We start from the raw sequence: 19,920 nt of genomic DNA, 5'->3' as shown, positions 1-19,920 counted from the left end.
AAATTCACCCAATATTTTTTTACCAGAAATCAAAACTGCCCCTTTCCCTCCCTAATTTGCTTTTCCCATTTCTGTGGTTACACCTCACTTCGGAGAGCCTCGTCTCTTCTAAAGTCTCCGGGTGATATTGCCAATTGGTACTGGAGCACCCTTCCCTTCCAGAACGCCGCAATCCTCTGGTCTTCCTCCTCGCTCACACCATCGGTATTGACAACATCACATCTCTGCCAGTCATTCATCGGCGTGCCGTCTGCCTGCTGCACATAAATTATCTCCCACGACAATTCTTGGGACAATTCCTCCCAACCATTAAAATACGCCGCCAGACACTCAGTGAACTGCCTCACAGTGCTGGCGGTGGTGTGGTGCTCACTTGCCGTGGACATCCGCAGCCCAACCAGCGTCCTCGGATTTGAATTCACGAAAAAGAAGGCGTCCACCAGCGGAAAGTCCTCCACCCCCGGTACGTACAACACACAGCAATCTACGCCAACCTTCTCGGAAAAGTAATGCGGTGGCGGTAAGACATGGTGCCTGGTGGGGCGCTCCTGTGAGTACACCTCCAGCGCACTGCGGTGTGGCTGACGTCGTGTTGTTCGCTTCAGCTCCCTCACTTTGTGTCGTATTGCAGTTATGAAGTCCGCATCCAAAAATGCAAACACGGTACACCGTTCCATATTTTCCGATACAAGATTATGCTTGAGTCTCAATATGAGTGAATTAAAATCATCCTGCTGCATTAACTTTGCCAACATGCACAATGTTTTATTGCAGAGATGGGCAGATATCGGTAAATTCAAAGAAAATTCACCCTTGCAAACTTCCTCTCGTATTCGTACAACCTTCGCAAGCCAGTGGAACACGCTATTACCACACCACATCGTAAAATTCCCCAAACCAGTGTAATACTGAGTTTCCGGGGAAATCGTCTCTTCCACGGTTTCGTGACACTTCTCAATCCGATCATCATATGCTTGCTCATCAAAGATGTAGCGAAGAATCGGTCCAACTTTGTCCATGCGACCCTTCACCTCTCGCCAGTATTCCGCTTGCTGCTGCGGAGGCTTACTGCGTTGTTCCCAAACGCACATTGCCTTCACGTCGCTCTCGTCAGGGCAATTCATTACGATTTGTAAGGGTAAGTTTTGGTTCGCCCACAATTCGTATTTATTCTCGTTTGGTGATGTTACCACAATCATGCCCCATCCATTGCAGGGCAAACCAACAGACGGACGATACACCTCCTCTGCCACGTCGTAGATAATATACCCCTTCACCCCGCGCCAAGATAGCCTGTCCACAACATCGAGGGTACTGCCCTTACCCAAGTATTCTGACAACTTTTTGGTGGTCTTGTCAAACAGAAATGTTTGATCCGCAATATAGTACACAACCACAGGGAGTTTCTCCGCATCGTAGTGCAGCAGCTGATAGAGGAGGTACGAACCGGCAGCCATCGACTTCCCGATCCCGGGCGTCCCAATCAACACACACGGATCAGGCGTAAAGTCGGTCTCACCGTGACCGCTGGACCATTTGTCTACAACGCCCTTGACAATCTGCCACACGCGCTCCACCTCACAGTTCACATAGCAGTCACGATTGAATTCACACGCACCCCACGAGTACGGCCATGCCTTGTCCGAGGTGAGCACCATCAGCCTGAGACGCGGTGCACCGGATTGCTGCACACCGTCATCCTTTTCGAGGGTGTTGCCAACTGCCTTGTACGTCCATGGCTGCGGTGGTTCCCCCTCATAAGCCTCCATTCCCGTCCCCTCGCCGCCAGTAACTTCCACGACATGGCTCCACCTCGCATTGTACACAGACTCGTATTGTCCCTCCAGCAAGTACATCCCTCAGCCACCTTCGTTGAATTCCGCGCCTGAGAGAAGACTATTTATTATTCTCTTCCGCGTGAGAATCGATTATATACCTGTTTTCGTAGTTGGATTGAGTTAAAGCCAAACACTGACCACTAATCAAAAAAAGGAATAAGAGTAAGAGACAATAGGCACAGGCATGACTGACAGCCTCAGCACGAGAGTCATCCACACGGTGTGTGATGCACACCAAATGCACGAGGACCACCGCAACGACGGCAAGTGGATGCCATACACCCAGCACAGTTTTGGAGAGAGCAAACGATAACAACAACGTGGTAGGCGCGGAGGGTTAGCCCATGCATCCCGCTCGCTACGGTCCCGCGCCCGTGTGGCACAGCCGTCACCGCACACACTTGACAAAAGGACGTGCGGGCATATCACCCCTGACACACACAAGTGGGAAGAGAATTCGGTAAAGCAGCGGCCACACGCAAGGACTCCAAATCATACACGCCACAACAGCGATGCATCATAGCAGTTTCCCCACACAAGAAAACACAAAAAAGCAAATTACATGCTTTATGAAAAATCCCCGCAATTCGCACGGCACAAAAGAACCATAACGCTCCTTTTCCCATTGCATCCGCCATTCATATTCCCAATGCGTAACCCTGCAGACATTACCCCTCCATGGTAAAAACAACTGCATCTTTGTGGTGTCATCGCGCAGCAACCCGCCTGGATGGAAACGAAGGGAAAATCAGGCGTCCGTCCGCCTGGAGGGAAGGAGAGACTCCACCGCGGCGTCCTTCAGGAAGCAGACACTCCGCGGCCAGTAGCCGGTGTCGTGTGCGGGCTCCGCGAAAAGGTTTTGGGCACGCCGCTGTGCCACGCGTCGTGTCCCCTCGGAACGTAACAGCGGACGTGTCCCTTCCGGTCGCACTCGTGGTGGTGGTGGCATCCGCTGCCTCGCCGCGTGCTGGTGGCGTCGATTACAATCCTGCAGTGTGATAGAAGGTGCCCGGCAGGAGCAGTGCTGGGCTGGGCGGGCAATGCGCTCCACGGCGAGACACCCAGCGCGACTCCTGACCGCTGCACCCACGCAATTCCCTCCACCCGGCAATCGCACAGCCACCGGCACATTGTCCCCGAAGCAACACACAAGTGAAAGCGTCGTAGCATATCTCTCGAGAGAACAGAGTGACAACTACACGCTGCGGCCATCGTGCAGAGAGGTGTGCCCTCGGACAACTTTGTTTTGGGGCCACACGCACCCCACGCAGGGATCAACCACAGCAACGCACAAAAGTGCGATCAAAAACATTCGCCCACCGTCACCGCCATCGCACATCTACAGAAGAGACACAAGCGCGCAAAAAGCCCAACTCCCGCGCGAACGCACAATCACGTGCACCAACAGCCAAAAAGAAGAGTCTCTCACCTCGTGCCCCATCGATTTACCGGGCGGTGCTGCATTTTGAGGCAACCATGCTGCACGCGGTGCGCTGCACACAAAATGAGAGAGAACCGCAGTGGATCCCCTCCCGGTGTCTCTCTTTTCTTCATGTCCACAAAAAAAAGCGGCAAGCAAATACCGGCGGGGAATAAGAGAGGATCCTCCGTCGGCACCGTAATATTTTGTGCATTGTGTGCGTGTGCCCGCATGTACGATGGGAACACACACGGTGCAATTCGGGTGAGATCATCGTTCCAGCTCGCATCTCCACCAGGTGACTCGTTGACGGCTCCATCCCGCTTCACAACAAATCAAATAACAGTGCACACGTAAGTGGCTGTGCTCTGCATTCACATGTGGTCCGCCTTTTGGGTCCAGCGTCGTCAGGTGGTGGAAAGAGAAGAGACGTATTAGCATTCTTCCATTTGCTGCTGCTGCCGCCTCATTTCCCGTAAGGAGCCACTGAACCCTCTCTCTTTGGCGATAAAGGGTCCTCATGCATGGGATGCATCCTGCCTTGTGTGGCATGAGGAACAGCAGAGAGTCCCCAACGTTGCCAATGCGGGATTTACCGTCCAGTGCGGTGAATACAACACGCTGGATCTGCCGGAGGATCGTCGTGCACACTTCAGTCCGCCCGTGGCGGATACAATCCTCGGGCAGCCAAATTTGTGCAGAACAGAACACCCTTTTGGAGAACGCCGAGCAGCCCCACCGACGTGTCGGAAAACCTCACAAAAAGAGGGCCGGTCAACCTGCGGCACATTACCGTGCAACTTTGATACCTTGACAGCGAGAAGAGCGTTTCTACCTGAGAGTGTTCGCCCCATCATTATCATCATCACTGCTCAAATCATCTCAACAGGCAACAATGGCATCGCTCTCGTATTGCTCATGCCCGTTGGCCTCCTCCACCCGCCGCCTCAAGTCCGTATGAATAAAGTCTCGTCATGCACAGCGATGCGCCCTCTCGTTTCAGATAAATACCAATATTTTATAGTCATCAAGGTAGCAGTTCAGTTCTCCCTCCACAGGCACACTTCATAGAGGACGCCCTTCTGTCCCCTTTGCCGAATCAACGCACCGCACCCAGTGGATAAGCCCTGGTAGTTTCACCAAAAAACAAGTGTTCGATTCCCACAGTAGCGAATACTCTGTGTGATATGGAACGCACAGTTTATTGTGCTATTGCACCGCACCGCCGGCCGCCTCGCAATGGTGCAAAGATGTCATTGCCCCTGCCTGGGTGAGGCCTAAGCCCCACATTACACGTGCACACAGAGAAGCACACGGCGCATTTGAAAATATATTAATATTTTTTCACGGCACATTTATGGGAAGGAGCACCACCCCCCGTATGCATGTTGTCAAAGCAACGGCCCCACAACGGCAGTGTTAAAAAAAAAAAAAAAAGAACGCTTCCAGAAACAGAGGAAAAAAGAAGAAGAGTGTGGAACACCCATAAGAAATAATGGATAGCCCATTTAAAACCGGCAGCAAAGAAAAGGAAAAAAGCAGCAGCAGTAGTATCAGTATTAGTAGTGACTATCATCTCCTTTTTTTTCTTTTCTTTTTTTTTTTTTTCGCTTTATTCACTAATAATCCAAACACGTGAGACACAAAAGTCCCTTTTTCCATACAAAATCGTGCCACAGTTATCCACTATCTAACCAGCCGCCTCAATACATCTAAAAGAGCACACAAGAAACCCACAAGTAACCATGGGAAAAAAAAAAAAAAAAGGAGAGAAAAACAATAAAAGATCCCACGGCATTAGTACGGAAGCGGAACGACACGCTTTTCGCACAAGTAGTCGTAAAGTTGGCCAGAGCGGAACAGATCCAGGCCCGAGCAAACTCGGACGTCATAGGCGGTTATTGTGCTCCTTTGAGACTTTTCCGCCAGCTCCTGTTTCACCCGAAGGAAGAGGGCTGGCGGAATGTGGTTCTCGCCGCAAAGAGTTGCTTCATCGGGGGCCAAAGAAACAAATCCTCGCATATTGCGAATGTCAAGTGGGCCACCCCACCGCATTTCCACGTCATTATCGCTCGGCTGCGCACGTGCGTCTCTTGACGTACCCCGTCGTTCCTCAAGAAGCCTTTCCACAGGAGTCTTCAAATGCAGTAGACGCTTGAGAGCAACAAGCCAGGCCTCGCAGTCGCTGTCAGTCTCACAAACCACTTCCAATGATTTCCCGCCGCGAAGTAAAAGTGCGAATGCGCGGTAGTTGTTTATTCCAAGGTTGGATGGAGTGATGTTTTGCGTGGGATCATGGCGGTACGTCCCATTGTCAGAAACTGCCTCCTGGCGTGTTTTTGCCAGCTGTGCCTCGTTGCTGTAGTTCACAAATGAGGTTGTGTACAGGCCGATGAGAACTTTTCTGATGTCACGTATCCAAATGGTGACTGGAGGCCGTTTGCGATTTAACGGGAATCCCTGATGGTCCAGCTCACAGGAATGAATACGTTTGCAGTCCTCCGAGAGAAAATATAGGCGTCTGCGAGCATTGCCCTTGCTTGATATCTTTGTCATGCGGACCCCGTTGCGTAAGTAATTCAGCACCTGATCCACAAGAGAACTGAGGTGGTGTTCCTTTGTCTCGGCGTCATGCAGTTTTTCGTTTTTCTTTGCCACGTAATCATCAAGCATACGCTGTCGATACACCTCGAGTCCTCGTTCCAGCTTCTCCTTGCGGGACTTTTCCTCTTCAAGCCTGGCCAAATATGTCTGTTTTTCTTGCGCGAAGACCTCGTCGAACTGGCGTCGAATGATGTCCGTCTCCTCCGGATTCACAGGAATGTCTTCAAGGGAAATGAGCTTCGGCAAATACTCCTCGATCGTTTTGATGTCAGCAACAAGAGCCCTCTCGGCGGCGTCCTCCTTGGCTGTCGCCTGCTCGCAGTTCTTTTTCCGCTCCTCGGCCAACAGACGCACCTGTTCCAGTACTTTTGCATTCATTTCCTTAATCTGATGGATCCACTGCCTCCGCTGGCGACGCCGCTCCTCCAGGACGGTCTTTCGCATCGCCTGAATGGACTGCCGTTCCCGCATGATGGCCTCTCGCCCCTTCGCCCTGTCAAGTTGAATCATCTCGAGTTGCTTCTTCTTCGTCTCAATGGCGCTCTGCCGTAGGCTGAGTTCTTGCTCCAGCTGCTGCATCTCCTGCCGCAACCTCTCCGAGGCACTCTCCTCGTCCTGTTTCTTCTTTCGGATCTTCTCCAACGTCTGCTCGTACTCCCGAATGCGATTTTCGCGGTCGGCCTGCAGAGCACTGCTCTCCCTCTTTTTGGCCTCCAGAGTCCTCTCAAGTTCATCCAACGTGGTCCCACTTCTCTGCTCAAGCTCTTTTATCATCTTCTCCGCCTCATTCTTGGCACGCTCGCGAACCAAACTCAGCTGCCGTTCCCGCGCCTCCTCACGTTTGCTCTGAATGGCGTTTATGCGCTTCATCTCTTCCTCCTTTATGTTTGAAATGGGCTTGTTGGACTCATAGATACAAGGCCTGTAGTCGTACACGGTCCGGGCAATCATGAGTTCATCCCGCAACTCCATGATGTCCTGATCAAGACGCCACTTGTCAACGGCAAGATCCCTTGTAACGGATCCAATTCCGGTTGAGCCAAGAATATTGCCAACACGACGAGTCATGGAGAGACAATGGAACGATTCCTCCGCCCACACGGCATCCGAAAAGGCGTGAACCAATAAAACCGTCTCGGTAGAACCATTGAGGCTGTTGTTGGGGTTGCCTTTTTCCGCATTGTACGCTCGGCGCAACAACTGACTGAGTTTCGACTTGCCGAAGGGAATGCGTAGACGACTGCAGCGAATGCTGGAGACAATTCCTGCTGCCGACACCAATGTTCGTTGGGCCCTTTCGTAGTGTAGCTGCGCGGTGGCGTCAATGCCACATAAAACGGGCCGTTCGGCATCTCCCAAGGCGACAAATGTCAGGGAGTTTGCATCCATATAATCTGCAAACTCCGCCTCACCATCATAGCGGTAAAGCTGAAGAACGACGGTATCGGGCAAATAGGAAGGAATTGCCTCCAGCTCAGGCGTTGGCTGCTTTTCACACAGCACGGAGGCAAAGTATTTCTCATAGTTTTTGACAATAGTGTCCATCGCCGCTCGAACGTCGCCGGCCGATGAGACACGAATTCGCGCCACCATTCGCACACGCGGTCCCTCCTTCACGGAGTCGACAATAACTCCGAGCTCGTTGTCGACGTTAAGGAGGTCTGCAAGGTGCTCTGTTGACCCAATGACGTAGCACGAGAGGGCAAAAATGCCCTTTTTGGCGGCCGACTGAATAACTTCAGTGATGACTCGGGCAGCATATCCTTCACCAGCTGCAGAGCCGTACATGAGTTGTCGCTTTGGTGACGAACGCACGCCGTAGCTGAAGGCCACCATGTTCTTGCGTTCCTGAGTAAAGTTGGAGGCGGCAGTGGCAAACAGTTTTCGGAAGAGTGTACTTGCGTCCGGCACGTCCAACGCCACATCGACGTCAAACGAGGCCTCAGCAACCGGAAATCCGGCATCCCTCAGGGGCTGGGGGCAATTGAACTGCACCGTGTTGCCGTCCACCCGTATTGTCGCGGGGAGCGGCGAGGACGGCGTCGTGGTTTGGTGGGAGCAAAAAACGACTTTCGTCTCCATTGGGAGGATATCACTTTGAATGCTGCGCTGTGCGTTTGTTGCATGCATAGAGAAGAAGGTCAAAGACAGGCAGAAAGCGAAGAGGAGAGAGAGAAAGAGGGAAACAACACTTTAGATGCAGTGTAATGGATGCACACTAATTTAATAATAATAATAATAAATATTTTTTTTGAAACCCACAAATAAAAAAGAAATGATAATAATGATTAAACATCACACACACAGACACACAGAGGGAAGATCAAAATATGACTTGTGGGCTCCATGCTGTGAGGTGACGGAAAAGAACCCGCGAGAGCACAGAAACAACCAATGCGGCAATGGCCAGGAACCGGCTGGGATGACTGCTGGCCGTGATGCTGAAGCCCCGCACCATCCAAAGAAGAAAGAGAAAATCCACCACAACAACCAGCGGAATGGGGATGCGCCACACCAGGAAAACGAGGTAGCCGACCTTCGCTGTGTAGGCAAGGCTCACAGATGTTGCCCACGTGGTCATCGCATCATCCTGCCCAGAGGCATCGCCGCGCTGTGACTGAACGCCGATCCAAACGGCAGCAATCAAACAGAGAAAGTACTCCATAGAGGCGTACAGGAACAGCGTCGGCCACGTGTCAGCGTACATCATCAGTGGCAGCATATCTGAACGGAGATTTCTCACAAGCTGCAAACTATCTTCCCCACTCAAGTTGCTGCCTGGCGTTGCTGGAAAAAGAATTTTCCTGTTCCGTATGTCGGCATAGACCGATGTAGTTCGCACAACGTAGGCCTCAATCAGGCAGCAAACAAGTGACGCAAGAAACAACGATGAAAAAATCCCTCTCTGATTAAACAACACATGCATCCAGGCACGTCTTTCCAACAAAACAACATCAATCCACTTTTGAACATCAGCGAATTCATAGTACTTGTCGCAGCATCTACCGCACGACACGCACTTCTCGACCATTTCCGTCTCTGGATGAACAATTCTCTGAACAAAAGCGCTGCATTCGATACACCGGGGCATGCGCCCATTCCACACCCAGCACTACACACGGACAATAATAAAGTGAAGAGAGAAGGGCATACGCACACAAACACACAGAACCGCCACCCCAACTTCTGTGGGACCGCAAAGAAAAGAAAAGAAAAAAAAAAAACATTTCATCCATTTTGGCTTTTCGTCGGCCCGTCAAGTCTTACGGGACCCACACAAATATTCATCTCCCGGCAGGATGAATGGAAAAAATAAAAGACTGAATAATCTTCTGTGCCGCTGGCCGGATCCTGAAATTTCTTTTAGAAACCAAAAAAAAAAAAAAAAAAAAAAAAGGTAGGGGAAAAAAAGATGGGGTTATCGCAGAGTTCGTTAAATGCCTCAATGTTTTCTTTTTATCCAATCAATAAATTCTATTGACCGTTCGCATGGTCTTTTGTCCTCAGTTAGAATCTGAAAGATAATTACTTACGACGCGGCAGACTTTTGGGATCTTCCGAGCAAAAGACCCCGTCGCGTGGTGGGAATCAAAAGGGGGTTGGGTGGGTGGAATGGCAAAATAAAAATAAAATAAAAAAAATCTGCCTATTCGCTTCCTGCTCTCTGTTCCCCCCCCCCACAGTTGTGTTCTTCCCACGTTCATAAAACAGAAAAAAAAAAAGTTATTATAAAGAAGTGAATTCGTTATTATCAGAATTTAAAATTAATTAAGGCAGTCAGCTTTCCTCTGTGATCATTCTCTTCACAAGCTCCTACAAAAAAAAAAAAAAAAAAAAAGTGGAGGGGTATCACATTTCCACGGATGACGTGCTCTCCTGCGTGGCACGCAGTGGAATGTGTTGCCGCACCACACGCGCGACGGTTATGGCAAGGCTTGAGGGCTTCGTAGTATTGAAGGTGCCCTCTCGGACAACAACACCGCCAAACTCCCCTCCCACATTCTGTTTTTCCTCGTGTTTTATAAAATAAATCCGATGGTCTGCATTGCGATAACACGTGCTCTTCAGACCTCATGGTGTTACGACTGTGTCCCAGCAGGACGCGGCCGGTCAGGGCGCTGGTCGATGCCGTCAGCCCCGTGGCCACGACAATAATTCCGTGAGGCAAACATCGCAGCGCCGTCAGTCCGCGGGTGAGAAGATTCGGCCCTCCACACAACAAACGCGCACACCGCCAGCAATCAACCACCAATGGAAGGGGAAGAGAAGGGACACACCGCCACCGCCTCCAGTTCAATCCCACGGCCAACGGCATACGGCCACAGCCCGCTGCCAACAAACACAACGCACACGGAGCAAGCAATCACCCAAAGAGCCACACGCAGAAGCAATTCCTCATCCATCCACGACGCGGCGCCCCACTCCATGCGGTCACACGGAGCGCACTGCTTCCCCAATAGAACTTATTCGTCGTACATCCCTTAAAGCTGCCTCTGTTAGTGATGGGCCTTAGAACACAATAGAATAAAATGGACAATGCGGTAACGCCGTGACACCGCCAGCCACAATGATTCCCTCATACCGAGGCAGTTCTCCAATTAAGCCTCGTATGCACACACACAATTAACACACTATATAAAAATCACCCAATGTTTTTCACCAGAAACCAAACAACCCCACTCCCTCCCTAATTTATTCTGTCACTGTTATGTTCGATAGCGTTAGGCATTTGTGGCATCTGTGTGCCTTACTGCCGTCTGTTCCTGGTGCACCCGCACCGTATGCACACACACACACGTATCCAAAAATATATAAATCACCCAATATTTTTTTACCAGAAATCAAAACTGCCCCTTTCCCTCCCTAATTTGCTTTTCCCATTTCTGTGGTTACACCTCACTTCGGAGAGCCTCGTCTCTTCTAAAGTCTCCGGGTGATATTGCCAATTGGTACTGGAGCACCCTTCCCTTCCAGAACGCCGCAATCCTCTGGTCTTCCTCCTCGCTCACACCATCGGTATTGACAACATCACATCTCTGCCAGTCATTCATCGGCGTGCCGTCTGCCTGCTGCACATAAATTATCTCCCACGACAATTCTTGGGACAATTCCTCCCAACCATTAAAATACGCCGCCAGACACTCAGTGAACTGCCTCACAGTGCTGGCGGTGGTGTGGTGCTCACTTGCCGTGGACATCCGCAGCCCAACCAGCGTCCTCGGATTTGAATTCACGAAAAAGAAGGCGTCCACCAGCGGAAAGTCCTCCACCCCCGGTACGTACAACACACAGCAATCTACGCCAACCTTCTCGGAAAAGTAATGCGGTGGCGGTAAGACATGGTGCCTGGTGGGGCGCTCCTGTGAGTACACCTCCAGCGCACTGCGGTGTGGCTGACGTCGTGTTGTTCGCTTCAGCTCCCTCACTTTGTGTCGTATTGCAGTTATGAAGTCCGCATCCAAAAATGCAAACACGGTACACCGTTCCATATTTTCCGATACAAGATTATGCTTGAGTCTCAATATGAGTGAATTAAAATCATCCTGCTGCATTAACTTTGCCAACATGCACAATGTTTTATTGCAGAGATGGGCAGATATCGGTAAATTCAAAGAAAATTCACCCTTGCAAACTTCCTCTCGTATTCGTACAACCTTCGCAAGCCAGTGGAACACGCTATTACCACACCACATCGTAAAATTCCCCAAACCAGTGTAATACTGAGTTTCCGGGGAAATCGTCTCTTCCACGGTTTCGTGACACTTCTCAATCCGATCATCATATGCTTGCTCATCAAAGATGTAGCGAAGAATCGGTCCAACTTTGTCCATGCGACCCTTCACCTCTCGCCAGTATTCCGCTTGCTGCTGCGGAGGCTTACTGCGTTGTTCCCAAACGCACATTGCCTTCACGTCGCTCTCGTCAGGGCAATTCATTACGATTTGTAAGGGTAAGTTTTGGTTCGCCCACAATTCGTATTTATTCTCGTTTGGTGATGTTACCACAATCATGCCCCATCCATTGCAGGGCAAACCAACAGACGGACGATACACCTCCTCTGCCACGTCGTAGATAATATACCCCTTCACCCCGCGCCAAGATAGCCTGTCCACAACATCGAGGGTACTGCCCTTACCCAAGTATTCTGACAACTTTTTGGTGGTCTTGTCAAACAGAAATGTTTGATCCGCAATATAGTACACAACCACAGGGAGTTTCTCCGCATCGTAGTGCAGCAGCTGATAGAGGAGGTACGAACCGGCAGCCATCGACTTCCCGATCCCGGGCGTCCCAATCAACACACACGGATCAGGCGTAAAGTCGGTCTCACCGTGACCGCTGGACCATTTGTCTACAACGCCCTTGACAATCTGCCACACGCGCTCCACCTCACAGTTCACATAGCAGTCACGATTGAATTCACACGCACCCCACGAGTACGGCCATGCCTTGTCCGAGGTGAGCACCATCAGCCTGAGACGCGGTGCACCGGATTGCTGCACACCGTCATCCTTTTCGAGGGTGTTGCCAACTGCCTTGTACGTCCATGGCTGCGGTGGTTCCCCCTCATAAGCCTCCATTCCCGTCCCCTCGCCGCCAGTAACTTCCACGACATGGCTCCACCTCGCATTGTACACAGACTCGTATTGTCCCTCCAGCAAGTACATCCCTCAGCCACCTTCGTTGAATTCCGCGCCTGAGAGAAGACTATTTATTATTCTCTTCCGCGTGAGAATCGATTATATACCTGTTTTCGTAGTTGGATTGAGTTAAAGCCAAACACTGACCACTAATCAAAAAAAGGAATAAGAGTAAGAGACAATAGGCACAGGCATGACTGACAGCCTCAGCACGAGAGTCATCCACACGGTGTGTGATGCACACCAAATGCACGAGGACCACCGCAACGACGGCAAGTGGATGCCATACACCCAGCACAGTTTTGGAGAGAGCAAACGATAACAACAACGTGGTGAGCGCGGAGGGTTAGCCCATGCATCCCGCTCGCTACGGTCCCCGCGCCCGTGTGGCACCGCCGTCACCGCACACACTTGACAAAAGGACGTGCGGGCATATCGCCCCTGACACACACAAGTGGGAAGAGAATTCGGTAAAGCAGCGGCCACACGCAAGGACTCCAAATCATACACGCCACAACAGCGATGCATCATAGCAGTTTCCCCACACAAGAAAACACAAAAAAGCAAATTACATGCTTTATGAAAAATCCCCGCAATTCGCACGGCACAAAAGAACCATAACGCTCCTTTTCCCATTGCATCCGCCATTCATATTCCCAATGCGTAACCCTGCAGACATTACCCCTCCATGGTAAAAACAACTGCATCTTTGTGGTGTCATCGCGCAGCAACCCGCCTGGATGGAAACGAAGGGAAAATCAGGCGTCCGTCCGCCTGGAGGGAAGGAGAGACTCCACCGCGGCGTCCTTCAGGAAGCAAACACTCCGCGGCCAGTGGCCGGTGTCGTGTGCGGGCTCCGCGAAAAGGTTTTGGGCACGCCGCTGTGCCACGCGTCGTGTCCCCTCGGAACGTAACAGCGGACGTGTCCCTTCCGGTCGCACTCGTGGTGGTGGTGGCATCCACTGCCTCGCCGCGTGCTGGTGGCGTCGATTACAATCCTGCAGTTTGATAGAAGGTGCCCGGCAGGAGCAGTGCTGGGCTGGGCGGGCAATGCGCTCCACGACGAGACACCCAGCGCGACTCCTGACCGCTGCACCCACGCAATTCCCTCCACCCGGCAATCGCACAGCCACCGGCACATTGTCCCCGAAGCAACACACAAGTGAAGGCGTCGTGGCATATCTCTCGAGAGAACAGAGTGACAACTGCACGCTGCGGCCATCGTGCAGAGAGGTGTGCCCTCGGACAACTTTGTTTTGGGGCCACACGCACCCCACGCAGGAATCAACCACAGCAACGCACAAAAAAAAAAAAAAAGAGCCACGCACGTGAAAGGGCAGAAAAACACGCAGCAGAGGTGCAGGACGGACAAAGAGGAAAAGAGAAGGCCAATCAGGCTCGAGATGGCACGGCAACCCACAATACGATTAAAGAAACAAAAAAAAAAAACATTAAAACAAAAAAACAGTCCCCTTGAAGAAGTTTTTCACGCTCACAAAAAAAAAAAAAAAAAACTGAAACGAAAAAAAAAAAAGGTTTCCTTGAGGCAGTTTCCACACCCACAGAAATATTACAAAAAAAGAAAAAAGAAAAACATCGTGACGCAAAAAAAAAAAAACAAAGGAAAAAAGCACGTGTATATTCTTCCTGCAAAAGTAAAAATATATTTGCGTCAGCCGTTCAACCCCCTGGTGTCCACACAACACCCACATTTCATTGGGACATTCAGTGCGTTGCTGCACATCTTAAATCCCTTTTTTTCATAGCACCATCGTCGTGGCGCTCAATGCCGATTGCACGTGTCATCAACATACGGAAACATCAAAGACATCCCGCCAATCTCAAAATATTCCACTATATATATATATATATAAGGAAAAAAAACACGGGCCCCGCGATGCAGTCCCGGGAGGGAGAGCACGCCATTTACACAACGACTTACACAGGCAGAAAGGGGTAGTCCAATCGATAAAAAAAACAGATAAAACAAAAGTTGCATCCACACAAAAGTCAATTATTTCGGAGGGTACGTGGAGAGGTACACATAGCTCCCGCTGGTGGCAGGAACTCCTCACTGCGATTTCTCAGTAAATGGCCGCAATGCCCCACATCCCCAGCAGAAGCAGCGGGAGCACCCGAGACATACCCTCACGCATGGAGCCGTCACCGCTTCCCTTTTCTTTTTTATCTTCGGGTTTCCTGTCCTTGATTGCAGTCATCTCAGTGGAATTCAGTGGGCGATTGTACAGAAAGACGTTCGCCACCGTCACAGGAAAGTTTTGTATACCGCACGCGCCAAAGCAAAAGCTTACGAGCTCAAGTGGCCTCTCACTTTTTAACGGCAATTCTTCTTCCCCCAGCGGCTTGCCATCAACGTACACAAAGCTCTTGTTGCCTTGCAGCATGAGTGCCACTTGGTATTCTTTCCCCGGCTCCCAAGTGCCACTTTTTGTTGTCTTGTCTTTGAGCACCGTCATCCACTTTCTATCCGCGGTATACAAGATTCCCATGGTATGCGGGGAATTATTGTCCCCCAACATCGCACCCAGTAGAGGAGCGTCCTCACTCGGAGCCTTTTCGATGGTCACCGACGCCACAAGTGTGAAGTTGTGGCTCAAGGATATATGACGCACATTATCATCCGGAATGTTTACAGGCCAAATTACCCCGGAGTCAGGCTCCGTCAGCTGCAATCCATCCTCGACCTTCTTTGCGTTCGTCACCGTTGCATTCAGGCAAAGGTACTCGTCGTTCCACGTGCCATCGCTGGCCGATGCGTTTGACAAAACTGCCACCAGACCAGCTGTGGGTATAGACAAGCTGGAGAAGAAGGCGTCCTTTTGCGCCCAGGTCTTCAGGACGGAGTTGATCGTACTCACTTCCTCCGTCAGGCGGGAAAATGAAATGGCACTGCCTTCACCATTGCCCCTCCGTTGTAAAAGATGCAACTTGCCATCCGAGTACAGCAGGGCGCTGGCGAATTCCCCCTTCCCAGCATTGTCCATGCCAACCGGTCCAACAGAAAACGAGCGGTTGTTGTCCGTCACCCAAAGGTGGAGCGCATTGGCCTTATTCTTCCCCGAGGAGTTCCCTCGCTGTGTGTACAGCATGACCCTCCTGCCCTCAATGGTCGCGGTGATGAGAGCATCCACGTGCAAGCTCAGATACCAAAAGAATGATTGTGATTTGACCCACACGCCTGGAAGTGTCCCGACTGCCTCCGTCCACGCTGTCCCCATGTCACGCGACTCGTACACCTTCTGTTCATCCTCGCAGTCAACAATCATGAGAAGTGATCCCTCCCATTCGGTGACGCGGGGTGCACCGCATTTCGCAGGGGAAGCGCCCTTCGAGAGCGCCCAATTACTGCCGTCGTCCGTCGAGTAAATGATCATGGAGTAAACGTCACCATTTCCGCTCTTCGCCATCAGTGGAAACACAACCGTGCCATCCTCCATCAGAACACCTGAGCCACCAGCGGCAAGAAACTCCTTCAATTTACCTTCGTGAGCAGCTATAGTACCCTCTTTCAACAGAGACCTGATTTGGTCCCATTTGATACGTTCAGTCAGCTCGCTGCTCGTAGGCTCCCTCACATCACCCACAACCAGTTTCAGACCCAGGTTGTCCCATTTCCTCCTCCCATCATTTTGTTTGAGCTCAGCAAGGCTTCCCGCAAGAAGAAACACCTTATTGCCCTTCGTGGTGGTTGTGGGGTGGTAAAAAACACCCACACGATTATCCGTTCCATCCGTTGGACCAAGCACGGTGTGTGCCTTCCATGTACTTTCACTCACCTTGCCAACAAGAGCGGACCAATCCCACGTAGCGTCGATGTACTCCGCAACAACATCAGAAGAAATGGGCTCAATTACTTTACCACCTTCAACGACATATTCGGCATACATGAGGCCTTCGGCGAAAGCAGCAATTACTCCACCAGCACTGACGAGAGAGGGTGAAGCAAATGCATCCCTCTTCGTCTCTTGAGACGTTCCGCCTTTCGGTACAACCAGCGTCTGATTCGGCAAAAATAGATCGACCGTATGAGGCAATTGCGCATTCCCCGAATTACTCTTCACGGCGTTCGAAGTCCCACCACTGCCGCACATCATCACGACGAGGAGAAGCAGCACCGCGGAGGTAAGCACACGCCGGGACATGTTGGGCCTCTGCGGCTCACCCTCTCCTCCTTCCCTCCTCCTTCCGCTGGATCCGGTCACGCGGCGACGGTTGTGTGTGCGGGGTGCCTTCACAGCAGCAACACGTGAATGCATATAAATATGTGTGTGTGTGCGGTGTGTGTGCTGTGGTTGGAAATTTCAGAGCCTTCGAATTTCACAGTTGCGATTCGCGTTCGTTTGCTTGCTTTCCTAGCGTGTGTGTGTGCAAGAAATAGAAAGACAGCAACAGCGGCAATACACAAGAAAGGTCAGTGAGGAGCAGAGCAGAGCACCCACGCAGAGAGCGGGACAAAAGACAATCCGGAAGGGGCAGCACGGAGGACCATCGCCCACACCAGCCCTCTGACACAAACAGTCACCATCGCAGCGCCGTCAGTCCGCGGGTGAGAGGATTCGGCCCTCCACACAACAAACGCACACACCGCCAGCAATCAACCACCAATGGAAGGGGAAGAGAAGGGACACACCGCCACCGCCTCCAGTTCAATCCCACGGCCAACGGCATACGGCCACAGCCCGCTGCCAACAAACACAACGCACACGGAGCAAGCAATCACCCAAAGAGCCACACGCAGAAGCAATTCCTCATCCATCCACGACGCGGCGCCTCACTCCATGCGGTCACAACGCAGCGCCCCCACACCATCAGGAAGAGACACTCGCCCTGCGCGCTGCCTCTCTCCTCCCTTCGATTCATGCCCACGGGAAAAAGCAGCACCCACATGCAGCTGCCACACGCACCGCAAAAGAACCATCCGAATCCACTGTGATTTGCACTCTGTGTGCGTGTGCTTGTGCGTGCCTGCAGAAACAAGAGGTAAAGAAGTAAAAAAAGAAACGGAGCATGTGAAGAAACGCAAAAACAAAATGCACAGCAGAGCCGCATGGTAGAAATAACAAGACTGCTCAAACTCACGATTGCACCGCAGCCCAAGCAGTGGCGAGTCATACAAGATTTATTTAAAACAGTTACCAATAAAAAAAAAACCTCCCCTTTCACCATTATCTTTCCAGCCCGCACAAAGTAATTATATAAAAAGAAAAAAAAGCAAGAAAGGAGTCGTCCTCCATTGCTCTTACTCCTAAAAAAAGGAAAAAAAAAATCACCCGGTTACCGTGTGGCCCACCAAGCTGTTTGTATATTTTGCCCACAAATTAAAAATTAAATAATTACGTGTCTTTCAACCGTCTGACCCTCCATGTGTCCGCACATCGTTTATATTTCACGGGGTCATCTGCGTGTTGCTGCTCCCCTCAGCCCTCTCATCGGCGCGTGAGTGCGGCCCGCAGAGCACAGTCACTCGTGTGTGTGTGGGGACTGAGAGAAGCACGCAGACATGACGGGAGTCGCGTCTCTCCATCGGGGGAGTGAGCGCAGCAAAAAAAAAACACATCAGGGGAGAGAAATACTCACGAGGCCGACCCCGAAGGGACTGCCGGAGCGTGAAATGCACACGCGAAGCAAAAAAAAATCCTAAAAAAACGGCAGGGTGTGGCTGTGTGTGTGTGGCGCTGCGGGTGTCTGCCCGCCCTGGCCGCATAAAAACAAAACAAGAGGGAAAGAAATGTGTGCTCCGCCCCACCGGCCCTCGTCGCACGCCCACACGTCACGGCTCCCTCAGCGCGCCGTTCGTCGCGGCCCCTCCTCATGCGTGCAGCAGGCGAGGCGCACAGGGCCGTCGTCATGAGCGTGTCGGTGGGTGTGCGAGTGGAGCAGTTGGGCGGGAAACACACGGCACCCCTCACAGGAAGAGCGCAGCAAGAAATAATTAAAAAGAGGGAAAAGTAGAAAAGAAAAAACGGCCATAGTGGTTGCCCCCAAAAGCAAAAAGAGAAGGGAAGAGTGGAGCAAAAAAGAAAAAACAGAAATAAATATTTTTTTTTTTTAAAGCAAACAAAAATAATTAAAAACAAACATAAAAAAACATAAGAAATTATACTCCAAACAGAAAAGAAAAAAATTAAAAGCCGAAAAAAAACCGCCCATGGTGGTTGCCTTAGGGCAGCAAGGGAAAAATGTAAAACAAAGCAATTAAAATAAAACAAATTATTCACTGTGTAGTGAAATTTTATTCCTAGCGGTGTGTGTGTCGGTGCAGGGAAGGGCACAAGTGCTCCACACGGCAGCCGCACACTCCTCACGCAGCCGCAAACCCCCACAGCCCCAGCAGAAGAAGCAGCGGCAGCAGTCCGCTCTCACGCATAGTACCAGCAACGCTGTTATCCCACTGCGACGAATTTAAAAGGCTGCTGCTGAGTGTCGCCGCCTCTGCTTCCTTGACCTGTGGATGGAGCCCTTCTTGTCCCTTGCCTTCAGCGTTATGTGTTGCTGCATTTGCTGCGTCGGGGGTGCCCACAGAGAATTGGGTTGGTTGATCTGCCTGCATCATATCTCCACCTTCCGTCCCCACCGTTTGTGCATCATCAGATGAGGAAGCACCGACATCAGTAATGGCGGCGCTTGAAGATGTAACAGATGCCAGAGCTTCATGTCCATCGGAAGATGTGGCAGATACCGGCTGGTCTGCAGTTCCCTCCCTTGCTGAGGATGTCGCGGCATTGGGCTCCGCTGGTTTGGGCTCTTCTGATTCCGACTCCGCTGGTTTGGGCTCTTCTGGCCTCGACTCCGCTGGTTTGGGCTCTTCTGATTTCGGCTCCGCTGGTGTGGATGGAGCGCCACCACTCGGAACACTGCTCGTGTTCAAAGTTGCCTGGTCCGTCTGCTGTGGTCCGGCAGTAGCAGGCGATGGCACAGTTGGCTGTGTATTTGTGTTCACCCTATCGTTGGCAGATTCAACGGACGGGGAAGTAGCTGCCGCCGCCGGCACCGGCTTCCTTTCCGGAGGTGGAATGGTGACTTTATTCGCGTTGAGGGCGCCAATCTCAGTTTCATTCAACGGACGGTTGTACAGAAAGACGTTCGCCACCGTCGCATGGATTTTTCCGCTGCTCAACTGCTCATCGTACGCGCCAAAGTAAAAGTGTGAGACCGCGTCCAGCCCTTCATTGAACGAATTTCTCAGACTCATATTCCAAAGGGGAGTCCCGTCAACGTACACGGAGCCCACACCGTCACGCATTTTGAGCACCACGTGATACGTTTTGTCCAGCTCCCATGCGGTAAAATGCTTCGGGAACAACTCATGCTCCACCCTCCACTCCATATTATTATCGTACGACAGTCCCAGGAGTGTTGTCTTCCCCATTTTCTTCAGGCCCATTAGGGGAGTGAT

General features: G+C 51.3%; 6 protein-coding genes and 1 pseudogene across 6 annotated transcripts, besides 20 other annotated features; all 7 read right to left on the bottom strand.

Moving 5' to 3' along the window:
* Nucleotides 1-4,102: a sequence feature (areas not merged during assembly with more than two copies in the genome that could not be assigned to a particular haplotype).
* Nucleotides 78-1,856, bottom strand: Tc00.1047053507907.60 (retrotransposon hot spot (RHS) protein, putative; the record flags this gene model as incomplete). Its single annotated transcript, XM_804736.1, has 1 exon — nt 78-1,856. One exon carries the CDS (start codon nt 1,854-1,856, stop codon nt 78-80), a length of 1,779 nt encoding a protein of 592 aa, XP_809829.1.
* Tc00.1047053507907.55 lies at nt 3,111-4,124 on the bottom strand (annotated as a pseudogene).
* Nucleotides 4,103-4,892: a sequence feature (heterozygous, Esmeraldo-like haplotype).
* Nucleotides 4,839-4,866: a microsatellite.
* Nucleotides 4,893-7,712: a sequence feature (areas not merged during assembly with more than two copies in the genome that could not be assigned to a particular haplotype).
* Nucleotides 5,009-5,045: a sequence feature (T-rich).
* On the bottom strand, nt 5,056-7,944 carry Tc00.1047053507907.50 (hypothetical protein, conserved; the record flags this gene model as incomplete). The annotated part of the gene is made up of 1 exon (XM_804735.1): nt 5,056-7,944. One exon carries the CDS (start codon nt 7,942-7,944, stop codon nt 5,056-5,058), a length of 2,889 nt encoding a protein of 962 aa, XP_809828.1.
* Nucleotides 7,713-8,325: a sequence feature (heterozygous, non-Esmeraldo-like haplotype).
* Nucleotides 8,082-8,115: a sequence feature (AT_rich).
* On the bottom strand, nt 8,186-8,953 carry Tc00.1047053507907.40 (hypothetical protein, conserved; the record flags this gene model as incomplete). The annotated part of the gene is made up of 1 exon (XM_804734.1): nt 8,186-8,953. One exon carries the CDS (start codon nt 8,951-8,953, stop codon nt 8,186-8,188), a length of 768 nt encoding a protein of 255 aa, XP_809827.1.
* Nucleotides 8,326-8,594: a sequence feature (areas merged during assembly that could not be assigned to a particular haplotype. This can correspond to areas where the two haplotypes were merged or to regions with more than two copies in the genome that were merged during assembly.).
* Nucleotides 8,595-10,682: a sequence feature (heterozygous, Esmeraldo-like haplotype).
* Nucleotides 9,061-9,086: a microsatellite.
* Nucleotides 9,186-9,677: a mobile genetic element.
* Nucleotides 9,235-9,258: a microsatellite.
* Nucleotides 9,480-9,504: a sequence feature (AT_rich).
* Nucleotides 9,680-9,700: a microsatellite.
* Nucleotides 10,683-16,449: a sequence feature (areas not merged during assembly with more than two copies in the genome that could not be assigned to a particular haplotype).
* Tc00.1047053507907.30 (retrotransposon hot spot (RHS) protein, putative) lies at nt 10,752-12,530 on the bottom strand (the record flags this gene model as incomplete). Its single annotated transcript, XM_804733.1, has 1 exon — nt 10,752-12,530. One exon carries the CDS (start codon nt 12,528-12,530, stop codon nt 10,752-10,754), a length of 1,779 nt encoding a protein of 592 aa, XP_809826.1.
* Nucleotides 14,000-14,037: a microsatellite.
* Nucleotides 14,078-14,133: a sequence feature (T-rich).
* Nucleotides 14,588-16,780, bottom strand: Tc00.1047053507907.20 (trans-sialidase, putative; the record flags this gene model as incomplete). Its single annotated transcript, XM_804732.1, has 1 exon — nt 14,588-16,780. The coding sequence occupies one exon, from the start codon at nt 16,778-16,780 to the stop codon at nt 14,588-14,590; it is 2,193 nt and encodes a 730-aa protein (XP_809825.1).
* Nucleotides 16,450-19,920: a sequence feature (heterozygous, Esmeraldo-like haplotype).
* Nucleotides 17,840-17,860: a sequence feature (AT_rich).
* Nucleotides 18,554-18,577: a sequence feature (AT_rich).
* On the bottom strand, nt 18,826-19,920 carry Tc00.1047053507907.10 (trans-sialidase, putative; the record flags this gene model as incomplete). Its single annotated transcript, XM_804731.1, has 1 exon — nt 18,826-19,920. A coding segment is annotated over one exon (1,095 nt), but the record flags the coding sequence as incomplete, so codon positions are not given.

This window comes from Trypanosoma cruzi, genomic scaffold (genome assembly GCF_000209065.1).
Source record: "Trypanosoma cruzi strain CL Brener 1047053516533 genomic scaffold, whole genome shotgun sequence".
Classification (NCBI taxonomy): domain Eukaryota; phylum Euglenozoa; class Kinetoplastea; order Trypanosomatida; family Trypanosomatidae; genus Trypanosoma; species Trypanosoma cruzi.
Note: the sequence above shows the minus strand (reverse complement) of the source record. Positions and strands in the feature narration are given on the sequence as shown.